We start from the raw sequence: 12489 nt of genomic DNA on the forward strand, positions 1-12489 counted from the left end.
CCAAAAGGAGTAGGAAGAAGCAAAGCTTATTAAATACTTCTCCTCCATCTGGTACTTTTACAATCAGTAACTGTAACATTTGTTCACTTCCTGCTTTCCTAATATAGTTTAAGTTGTTTTTTTTTGGTTTGTATTTTTTTTATTTATTTATTTTGTTTAGCGCGCAGACCTCACAGCTAGGAGACCAGGGTTCAATTCCACCCTCGGCCATCTCTGTGTGGAGTTTGCATGTTCTCCCCGTGCATGCGTGGGTTTTCTCCGGGTACTCCGGTTTCCTCCCACATTCCAAAAACATGCTAGGTTAATTGGTGACTCCAAATTGTCCATAGGTATGAATGTGAGTGTGAATGGTTGTTTGTCTATATGTGCCCTGTGATTGGCTGGCGACCAGTCCAGGGTGTACCCCGCCTCTCGCCCGAAGACAGCTTGGATAGGCTCCAGCACCCCCACAACCCTCGTGAGGATAAGCAGTAGAAAATGAAAAAATGAATGAATTTTAATTTTTTTTTTGTCACGTACCAAAGTAGGAGGTGATATGAGCATCCAATGACATAATGGGTACCATAGTAAGTGTCAATATAGTGATATGTATAGCACATCATGACTGGTTCAAGACTCTTCATCCTTGTATTTAGCAAACATCAACTGCTTGTATTGTTTCTTAAATTGGCTCATTTTACATAAAAGCCCAGCATATTTTCTGGTTGTCCATACTGTATATTTCCTTTGATCGTCAGTATTATTTTCATAGTATTTTTCACTTCTTAACAAAAGGGTGCCAACACATCCCTGCCAGCAGCCAGTCCCCACTGAGGGATGGTACTTCCCACTCTGGGCCGGGCTAATAAAATACCTCATGGAAAATATGAGTCATCTCGAAGTCTCATTCACCTTATGCTATTTTGGTTCTTATTTCTTCTTCCCATCTACTTTTGATTACATTGAGTAAGATACGCTTTATTTTATATTTATTTTATTTTATAGATTTCTACAATTTTACTTTTAGTTTTATGTATGAAATAATAGAACTATTCTCAGATGGTCACACTAAAAAAAGGTTTGATGATAATACATTGTCCTTGAACCTAAGTAAAATATTGAAATATACAATTGAAAAATACAGAAATATTTCAGTATTGAACAAAGCAAAATTTGTTCTCAATCAGAAATCACTCCACACTCTTTATTGCTCTCTGGTTCTACCATATCTTACTTATTGTGTGGAAATATGGGCTAATAACTATAAAAGCAATCTTCACTCGCTAAATGTACTGCAAAAAAGGTCAGTAAGGATAATTCATAATGCCGCCTACAGAGAACATACTAACTCCTTCAAAAAAATCACAAATACTTAAACTTGCTGATATAGTTCATCTTCAAACAGCTAAAATAATGCATAAGGCTAAAAATAACCAATTACCTAAAAATGCCATCCAATACTTCTCTACAAGAGAGGAGAAATATGATCTCAGGAAAGAAGTACATTTGAAACACTTATATGCTAGGACTACGTTATGCTAGCCATAGCATTTCAGTATGTGGAATCAAACTATGGAATGGATTGAGTAAGGACCTCAAACAATGCACAACGATGAACCAATTCAAGAAACAATACAAGCAGTTGATGTTTGCTAAATACAAGGATGAAGAGTCTTGAACCAGTCATGATGTGCTATATATATCACTATATTGACACTTACTATGGTACCCATTATGTCATTGGATGCTCATATCACCTCATACTTCGGTATGGGACAAAAAATTACAAAATTAAAAAAAAAAAAAAAAAACAACCTTAAACTGTCTTATGGAAAGCAGGAAGTGAACAAATGTAACAGTTACTGATTGTAAAAGTACCAGATGGAGGGGTAGGATTTAATAAGCTTTGCTTCTTCCTACTCCTTTTGGACATGTGGAACTGTGAACTGATTATGGGATGCACTCAAATGTAATCTGATGCATGTTCAAATGAAGTAAAACCATTACCATTACCAGATTTATAGGTGAACTACAACAAACATGGCTGGTGCGTCTGTGTTCCGTGGGGCGTGGCTTGCATGCTCGGGGCAGGAAGAGGGCTGGATATGGTGCTAGCACTATTGGCAGCCCTTTAAATACTAAATTGGCTCTTCCCAGAGCACTCGTAGTACAGTTAGCCTACCCAGGAAGTCTTGAGGCTAGGCTGTGCCTGCATTGCAAAGCTGATTAAATCTGTCAAAGCTGCCTCAAAAAGAAACCCTATGGAAGTGTCCTGGGTGGTAACGGGATAACTGGAAACTCGACAATTATCCATCGTTCCTCCACCCAGGTGCTAACATTATGTGTGTGTGTTGCAGGTGGCTAATTAGTGAAGTGGGCATCAGGTTTCAATGACAGATGCTGAATGTACGATACTTTTCTCTGCGGCGCACTGGCGGTAATACACAAGTGTCACGCGAGCAAACAATATGTTTAAAAAAAATATATATATATATGGTAAAAGCAAGCAGAAATATAAATATGCTGAGATGCAAACGGATGATGAAATTCACCTATAATGTTGAGAGTGAAGTTGCTATTGCTGCAGACATGGCCGGCTGCGTTCTTGGCACAGCAGTAGAAAAGGCCATTGTCGTCTGGAGTGGCGCTCTTGAAGGTGAGCGTCCGCTCCTTGTTGTTGATCTGATGACTCTTCTCAGTTAGCTTCACCCCGTCCTTGAACCACTGGCATGTCGGCCTGAGAAGATAAGATTCAGGAAATTATGAGACGGCGGAAGGAAGAATAAGAAAATCATGGAGGCTAGAACAGATATTGCATCGTCACGTTAAACAGAAGATTTGAGGACTCACCGTGGGTGTCCGTCAATGTGACAGCGAAGCGTGACGGGTGCGGAGCTCTCAATTTCCCCCTCTGAGGTGGGCTCCTTTAATGTCACACCACCACTTTCTAACCCTGCATGGACACAAAAACCCAAAATGACTTCAAATGAAAGAAGCAGGACAAGACAAAGGAGCAGAAACGCAGCTAAGTGGCCTCCAGTTATTTACAGGTATGGATGCATGACACAGTGGTGCTTCAAGGATGAAGCCAATAGGTGCATCACTGTGACAGCACTTCCATTTGACAGTGTATTACAACCCCATGATATTTTTCTAACTAACAAATATATATATATAATCACTGTGGTGGTACTCACTTTATCCAGATAAGTAAATTAGGGTAGACTGTACCTTAATGGGGAACACCTACTGCAACAAACCTAGTTTCAAACAACCTAGATGAATGAATATTGCATTATGAGGAGCAGCAAAAGCCAAAGCACGCGGTCATGAAACCTGATCTGTTGTGTGGCAGTGACTGATGAAAGTGAACCAAGAAAGAAAAGAGAAGCAATTTGATCCTCTGACTTAGCTGAATGCATCACAGACAAATCTGGGGAACAGTTTGACTTTGCCTTTAAGGATTTGCCCATAAATTGTAAAAAAAAAAAAAAAGAATAAAAAAGTACAATATACCATATATAAGCCCTTCACCCCCCTGAAAAGTAAATGTAACTTCTCGAGGAAAGAAACTGTACATAGAAATGAAATTATATATATTATATTATTATAATTGTTTTAGTCTATAGCTGCAGCCATCATGTGTGTATCACTCCAATAAAATATGCATGGCATCCACTTGAGACAACAGTGGAGACGTAAGAGTAAGCAGTGTGCCTGCTAGGGGCAATGGGCGGCACCGTATACTGAATATATTTTCTTTGAATAACCTCCACACCCCTCGTCTGAGCCAGACAAAAGCAATTGTCTACAGACAGATGCCCCAACAACTGTGTACAGCAGGGGTCTCAAACACACGGCACTAGTTTGAGGCCCCCGCCTTGATATGAAAGTTTAATGTAAGTGCGGCCCGCGCAAGTTTGATATGGATGCTGTATGGTATCATGTACCCAGAAAAAATTATTACGTTTGATTAATGTTCATGTTAAAGGTTAAATAACTGTTAATAGTTATCCTCCCTATCCGTGTGGAAGCGGTAAGTTTTTGGCTATTTAAGTTTAAAGGAAATAACTTGAAGGCTACCGTTTAGGTCGCTAGCTCTCTAGTTTGCGAGTTAGCATGTGTCTCAAGACCCTGCAGTTGTGCAATATGTTGTAAATAAAAAGAGTATAAATGTGACTATAGTCGTGTTTTGTCATGTCTACAGGGCTCTAATAATGCTTTGTTCATTTTAATCTGAAAAAAAAAATAATTTGTCTACCCACCAACTATATGTGGTTTCTTAAGTTTTTATTATTTACCGTTTTGTTATTATTATTATATTAATTTATTTATTAATGATTGATTGATTTTCTTTATTCTTGATTTGTTTATTTATTTTTCATCTTATTTTGTGTAGAAAAATAAAAAGTAAGATATTTGAGAACAGTGGAATGTTTTATCAGAGCTTTTCTTGTAGAAAATTGGAACCAAAGCAAAGTTTTTTTTTTAATGTTTTGGTTTTTAATAAATGCATTTTTTTTGTTTTTTTTTAAACCTGATGCGGCCCAGTCTCACCCAGACCCGAGTTCCAGTGGCCCCCGAGTAAATTGAGTTTGAGACCCCTTGGCAGTACCATATGGGTATGTAAATGCAGGTTGAGCTCATGCTGTGACATAAATAAATAAATAAATAAAGACAGAAAAAAGGTTAGGGAAAAGTCTGGTGTCAGAGTTTATCACATACTACAGTATTAATTGGCCCTGTACCCTAGAAACCGCCCATGTATGATACAGGAAAAGGCCCAAATGATACTGTGTCAAAGCCCAGGGCAGTGATACTGATAAAATATAGAGTTTAACCATGTCCAGTATCAGCCCCCGTAGCTGTCCACTCAGAGCGCGCTGCTCTGGTATCGTGCCCGTGAAACAACCAATCAGAGAACAGCACACGAGTGCTTAGTGCCTAGTGCTTCTCCAGTCACCAAAAAAAAAAAAACTTGATTAATGGAACTTTAATTGTCAGACATTGATAAGATAAGACTGTTGATAAAATATTATTGTTGAAATATTTTTGCAATTATTGTGTTTACACTGTTTAGATATAATATATGTAATAAACTGAACATTTTCTGGAAACAAAATGGTCTTTTGATTAAATAGTACGTGATAATAAGCTCATGATTGAATAGTATGTGATAATAACATCATCACATGGTTTGTCTGGTATCAGGCCAGGTATCATGCCCCCGCGTGCTGGTATGAGACCGAGACCGACACTTGGGGGGCATGATACCGGGTCTGATACCAGACAAACCATGTGATAACCTCTAATTATCAGCTGTGTTTGACAAAGGCCTCATATTCAATAGACGTAATTAAATGACATTACAAAGTGTGTGGGTCATTTCTGATTAACAGATGTGTTAAATAAAAGAGCCCATGACAGGATGCGAGTTAATGGAGTGAGGCTAGTGATCAGGAAGGATTTTAAAAGGCATTTTAAATGCACAGCTGCTAATAAAATGTAGGTTAGACACACGCTGGGGTGATTAGGACAAGATGGCGTGTGTGTTTGCTTTTTGTTCGTGTGGCTTAGTGTGAGCTTGCAGATTAAACGGGGATGTGATTGAGTATCTTGCCGGTTGCAGATCCATGCAACAGATTTTCCAAAACATTCGTCTGTCTGCATGTTGGTCGGCGGAGTCAAGCCAAGCGTCACCTCCAGGACCAACAAACGCTCCAACAATGGCGAGGCTTGGCCCCGACGCCTCTGCTGGACACGGTCTCGCCATGGAGACCCAGTGACCAGGCAGGACAAAGGGACGAAGGGGGGCTGAACCCCTATTAGTGAACACAGAGGGGGGGATAATTACTCTGAATAACTCTCAACTGACAGGATTTGCTTACCCACCATTGAGAGCAAGATAAATTAACTCTCTCCCTCTCGCCAGAGGCCTGGATGAAGAGGGGGGGGGGGGGGGGGACTGCTGTATGAAGGTGGGGGATACAACCAACTACGGTACAGTACATGTAAACCACCCTGCCCCTCCCCCTATACTTCATATTTACCACTATGCACGCAAAGTAGCATACACATGAGTGAACGCTCAAGCAGAATTAGCGCCCGGGGGGTGGGGGGGTTCTTTCAAAGCTGTGTGTGGCTTTATCACCCGTTAAATGTATGTTGGGGAAATATGAGAGCATTTGTCATAACATGGTCTGATCTACGTAAAGTGATCCACAGAGAGAAGCCAACCTGCACATTATGACAGAGACAAATGATTCCATACACTAAAACATGGAAAACAAATTGATCCTGGAGGATGTAGTATTTATTACTGCATGACACTTTATGACTGCTTTAGCTACAGTATATCAGTATTGCTTCATTTCTCAATTGTAGCCGAGGGGCCATTTACGGCAGGTGACCTTTAATTTTTTTTTTTAATCTTTCAAAGAAAAAAGCAAAAATGGGGGAAATTTTTTTTATTTTATTTTAAATTTTATGAGAATAAAGTCATAATATTACAGATAATAATATTTTTATATTTTTTTATATTTATTTTTATTTTTTTTATAGTTTTAATGTTAAGAGAAAAAAATAAAAGACTAAATTTTTGGAAAAGTTGGTTGACGAAAAATGTAACATGAGAATAAAGAAATAAAATGGGGCTGCACAGTGGTCGAGCAGTTAGCGCGCAGACCTCACAGCTCGGAGACGAGGGTTCAATTCCACTCTCGGCCATCTCTGTGTGGAGTTTGTATGTTCTCCCCGTGCATGCGTGGGTTTTCTCCGGGTACTCCGGTTTCCTCCCACATTCCAAAAACATGTTAGGTTAATTGGCCACTCCAAATTGTCCATAGGTATGAATGTGAGTGTGAATGGTTGTTTGTCTATATGTGCCCTGTGATTGGCTGGCCACCAGTCCAGGGTGTACCCCGCCTCTCGCCCGAAGACAGCTGAGGATAAGCGGTAGAAAATGAATAAATGAAGAAAAAAAACGAGAACAAAACATGTTCAAGAAGAAACAAAGCTGAGATGCAGGCTATTTTTTTCTGTTTTTTTCTTGACATCCTTTGATTTTTCAGGCTATCAGTGGAAAAAGTTTGGACACCCCTGATCTAAAGGTTGTTTTTGTTTGACTTTTTTGGGTTTTTTCTTGTGATGCCATCACAAAAGTCAATATTATGGCGGCCATAAAATCATAAATGGACCTCGTACTGTACTTAAACTGCTTATTGTTACTATTTACAAACATACAGTAACAGCAGCGTAGCAATGGGAACCGCACAGTCGTCTCTCTCCTGGCTACTCAGTACAATATGGCACAGGTGAAGAATGTTAAGGATGTTATGCATTGTGCAGATTCACCTACACCGTTACAATTGTTAGTAGGTCTATAGTTTTAAACAAATTGATTATGATCAATTAAACGCTATTGTAGGCAAATACCAACCAAGATTTACAAAGAAAGCGTTAATATCCTTTCTATATGTATACTCATTAATAATGATGCCAAGCAGCCTATTTTAAATTCCCATGCAAACTGTTCATCAGCCATGTGTAAATATCACTGAATACATGCCTCGGAGCTAGTACTATGCATCTGGAAGCCTCAGTTGTAATTGTGTTGCTTGAGAACGACTTGTAGAAACGAAGTCGTATCGGACGTGAAGAACTCTTTCAGTCATGAATAATGAATAAAAGGCTTCACCAACTGAAGTAGTCCATTGTCACTGACATTGACATTGAAAATGGTTGAAAGGCGCGTGTCTGATGACTGGGGCACCATGGGTGACATCTTTCACATCCCACACAATCTTTTCATGTACCAATTACAAAGTTGTAGAATCAAATGAGAAAAGATACATATGTACGATATGAGGTTCTAGAATGAGCCAGATGTTTGGGTGGGCTTTTAATAACTACCCACATATTAGAGGAATCTACTGCCTCACTGTTCAAAAGGGATCCCTCTCTAGAAAGAAAGATTCTACATCTTCTGCCTGTTCATCACCTGCCACCAGATAGATAGTCTTCAACTATTCATTATTCCAGTGGTTACTGAAGGCTGCCTTACAGTAATCATGTGTCACAGCAGCTCCAAGAAGACGAGGCTTTGATAGAAAGCAGACTGGGTGGGGGTGGGGGGGTGGGAGGGGTCTGTCTACAGAGCCGTTCGAAGAAGGCGCTTCGCCAAGCCGTGTCTTGCTTGTCGGAATTCTAGCAATTACTCTTGTGTCTATATTATCTCGTGTTCACCTCACTGTACGTTTTTGAACATCAACATGTTCATCCAGCACCGTACTAGATGATGTTTCAGCAGAAAACATTAAAGAAGTTCAATCCTCATTTAACACAGTATTTTCCAGACTATAAGTCATACTTTTTTTCATGGTTGGGCTGGTCCTGTTACTTATACTCCGAAGCAACTTATATGTTGTTTTGGTTTATATTTTCCAAACTGACAGCCACAAGAAGGTGCTCTCGGCTTGTTGTTTATGTTTATGTTACCCGAATAACTGTTAATAATGTTATTTTAACATAGCACTTGTTCATGTAAACAGGCAACTATTTTGCCTGTTTTCCATTTCATTGTTATTACTAAAAAATCCATTACCCCCAAAAATGTGACTTATAGGTTTTTTCTTCTTCACTGTGCATTTTTGGCTGCTATGACTTATACTCCGGAGTCACTCAGCATCCAGGAAATACGGTACTTTGTCAACAACACTATGTAAACTGTTGTCAACAACACAGGCCACAAGTATCTGCTGATTTAAACAATACAGAATTGCAGTTAGCCTATATAGTAAATATAATAGTCTTCAATGCTTCTGCTATACCCTCCACTTTTTCGGTGCTTTGGTTCTTTGCAAAAGCTCTGATAAAACATTAAATTATTATAAATTATTTTAAATTATTATAAATAAATTTTTGTTTATTATTAAATTATTAACTAAATGTTTAATGTTAATTTTTATTTTTCAACACAAAATAAGATGGAAAAATAAATAAGCAAATCAAAAAACAAATGAAACAAGTGAAACAAATTAATTTTTATTCATTATTAAATTATTAAATAAATGTTTAATGCTAATTTTTATTTTTTGACACAAAATAAGATGGAAAAATAAATAAGCAAATCAAAAAACAAATGAAACAAATGAACAAATAAATTTTTATTTATTATTAAATTATTAAATAAATGTTTACTTTTAATTTTTATTTTTCAACACAAAATAAGATGGAAAAATAAATAAGCAAATCAAAAAACAAATGAAACAAATGAACAAATAAATTTTTATTTATTATTAAATTATTAAATAAATGTTTACTGTTAATTTTTATTTTTCAACACAAAATAAGATGGAAAAATAAATAAGCAAATAAAAAAACAAATTAAACAAATTAAACTTTCATATCAAGGCGGGGGCCTCAAACTAGCGTCCTGTGGGCCGCATTTGGCCCACGGGCCGTGAGTTTGAGACCCCTGGTAATAGGATTGTGCAGGATTCATGTTGCTTTATTCTACACCTAAAAGTTCTGTTCAATTCTGGTTATGCAGCTAATCAGATATTATGAGGAAATTCCCTGACCTGCCTCTGCATCCATGACAGAAAGCAGGGAGAAAAGGGGCTGTCCTTCATGTAACACAAAATAATTACATAGCTCAAAGTTAAAAAAGTACGGGAATATCCAGACAAAAGGCTTTTGAAAGCAGATGGGAAAAGAGTGTGTGATGTCAGAAAAAAAGGAAAATGACAAGAAACACATGTTTGGTGGCATATATCCAGTTACCTATGGGAAATTGAGAGGAAGTCTCAAAGAAAAGACTACAAAGTGGAAACATTCCTTCAGCTCACTTTAGCCGCCATCCTACACTGAAACTTTTGTTTTGATTTTCTGATCCAGAAAGTGGATGCACGTCCTCGTTGCCATTATGAAACCCTGTCAACTGGGCATTTTCACACAGGAAATCAAGGTGCTTTCAGAGCGGAGGACCAGAACACAGCCTGAAACACAATACTCACATTTGATGTTGAAGGAGGCGTTTGTGGAATGGAGCACCTCTCCCGTGGACGCCTTTTCTGCGACGCACTCAAAGTTTCCCGCGTCCAGCTGGCGGTCCACAGCAGTGAATTTCAGATTGCTGCCCTCCTGGTAGCGCCTCTCGCTGTTTTCCAGGGCCTGGCCATCGTGGAGCCAAACGTAAGTGATGTCGGTTGGATCGCTGACCTCGCAGCGGAGCATGGCGCTGCGGCCGTGCAAGGCATCTTGGGACTTGGGCTCCTTGGTGAACTGGATGGCAGCAGCCTGGATGGATAGGACTGTGTGAAGAGAGGAAACAATTAATGAACAAGAATCTTTACAGAAGGATGTTTAAATACAAAATAGTAAAAAAATGATGTAGTATTTTGCGATGCAGAGATCAGGGCTCGACAATAACGATGTACCGATGGCCCGGGGAAAGTTAAAACAAAATTCGGGCAAGTAAATCCAATCAGTGATATTCCCGTCAGGCAAGTGCACTTTAGCATGCCATACTGCCAAGAGTTTTTTTAAAAGCGGTTCTTGTTGGGTGTTGGTAAAACACGGACTGCGTAATTCCGGTGGTAATTTGCAAACCAATCCTTGCAAATCTTGAAATGGACCAATCAGAATCGTTTATTTAGACCGCGGTCCGTAATCCACAATCCGCGTTTTACCCACACCCGTTCTTGTTCGCGATCAACCAATCAGCGATGGTTTGACTAGGAAAACATCTATCATGGCGTCCCTGCCAACATGGTCTAATTCTTCAACAACTTGTGAAGGAAAACAGCAAAAAGTGATGAACCAGTGCCTCCTAAACAAGTATTTTATTAGCGGCAGCAAATCAAATGATGGCACAGGTGAGTGAATCACATTGCTGTGACAATTTGAAGTGGTCACAATGAAACACCACCCATTAGATCCAATACCAAGTGCTGATTTTTGCACAAGCTACAAAATCTAGCGCTTCCATTTCTCTGTGTATTTTTCTCACCTTTGCTTCACAAATTATTGTTTGACCATTGAGCATTTTTTTTCTGGATTAAAAACACTTTACTAGTACACAAATGTGTCTATTCAATAATGTTTCATTGTGGTGCACAACTTATAAATATCACTGCTTACTACGATTACGATGTGTAAGGTAGTATGGCATGCCATGTTAACATACATCTCTACTATTTTTCAGTCATTCCTCCAAATACAATGCGTCAGTACTATTATCTGATGAATTATCATAATATATTGATGCTAGATATATTAACCACAAGAAATTATGATCTTTATTTGAGATTCTCATGTGATGCCACAAAAATGAGATGATATCATTATGGCAGTCTTTTCATTTTACATGGGGCAAGTTCGGGCAAGTAGTTCTCACCTTAAGGATTCCCCATGGGCAAGTCTTTTTTGTTTTTAATGTAGAGCCCTGAGTGATGTTTGCCATCTAAGACATAAACCGGTCATGTGCCATCACTTTGGGAAGACATGTTGTTCAAACAAGACACGATGTGTTGCACTCTCATCCTCACGCACACTTAAATCTTTCATGATGCATCCATCAGGGCTGTTAGATACATGTTTTCTGCTCTATTTAACATTTTACTGGAGGGACTGCACCCTCAACTAAAGCTCCAAGAACGCATCCAACTGCAGTAGAGGTAGAATTATGAGCGGAGCTAATAATGTGATTTTTTTTCGTTAATAAGATCGCTGCTCACAATTCACTAGAGCTGAATAATCTAATCAGAGCCAATGCAACAACTGCATCTGATTTACAAATAATCCTGAGTTTTCTTTGACAGTTTCAGATTTAATAACGTGTATATTAGATAGCAGAGGTGTAAAAGTGTACTGCAACACAATGAGAGATGCTTCTCATAGATCGGTTATATCATTTAGCTACCAGAGAAGGGAAAATATTGGAAACATCCTTCAGTGTCAAGTCCAGTTTGAATTCTGACAGTCATCTCTCCATGTTCCAACAGCTACCACAATGTACCGCTATAACAGGGGCCTCAAACACGCGGCCCGCGGGCCAAATGTGGCCCGCAGGACACTAGTTTGAGGCCCTCGCCTTGATATGAAAGTTTGATATGGATGCTGTATGGTATCATGTACCCAGGAAAAATTATTACGTTTGATTAATGTTCATGTTAAAGGTTAAATAACTGTTAATAGTTATCCTCCCTATCCGTGTGGAAGTGGTAAGTTTTTGGCTATTTAAGTTTAAAGGAAATAACTTGAAGGCTACCGTTTAGGTCGCTAGCTCTCTAGTTTGCGAGTTAGCATGTGTCTCAAGACCCTGCAGTTGCGCAATATGTTGTAAATAAAAAAGTATAAATGTGACTATAGTCGTGTTTTGTCATGTCTACAGGGCTCTAATAATGCTTTGTTCATTTTAATCTGAAAAAATAATTTGTCTACCCACCAACTATATGTGGTTTCTTAAGTTTTTATTATTTGCCGTTTTATTATTATTATTATATTTAT

General features: G+C 38.7%; 1 protein-coding gene across 1 annotated transcript in view; it reads right to left on the reverse strand.

Annotated features, from left to right (window-relative positions):
* The window catches only part of ptk7b (protein tyrosine kinase 7b), an 81726-nt gene that overhangs the window by 16641 nt on the left and 52596 nt on the right, over positions 1-12489 (reverse strand). Inside the window, exons 3-5 of the mRNA XM_058058250.1 lie at positions 9996-10292; positions 2830-2932; positions 2532-2716 (exon numbers count right to left, since the gene is read on the reverse strand). Coding sequence (XP_057914233.1) covers positions 2532-2716; positions 2830-2932; positions 9996-10292 — 585 coding nt within the window. The remainder of the gene's footprint in view (positions 1-2531; positions 2717-2829; positions 2933-9995; positions 10293-12489) is intronic.

The sequence above is a fragment of the Doryrhamphus excisus genome, chromosome 20 (genome assembly GCF_030265055.1).
Source record: "Doryrhamphus excisus isolate RoL2022-K1 chromosome 20, RoL_Dexc_1.0, whole genome shotgun sequence".
NCBI classification, from domain to species: domain Eukaryota; kingdom Metazoa; phylum Chordata; class Actinopteri; order Syngnathiformes; family Syngnathidae; genus Doryrhamphus; species Doryrhamphus excisus.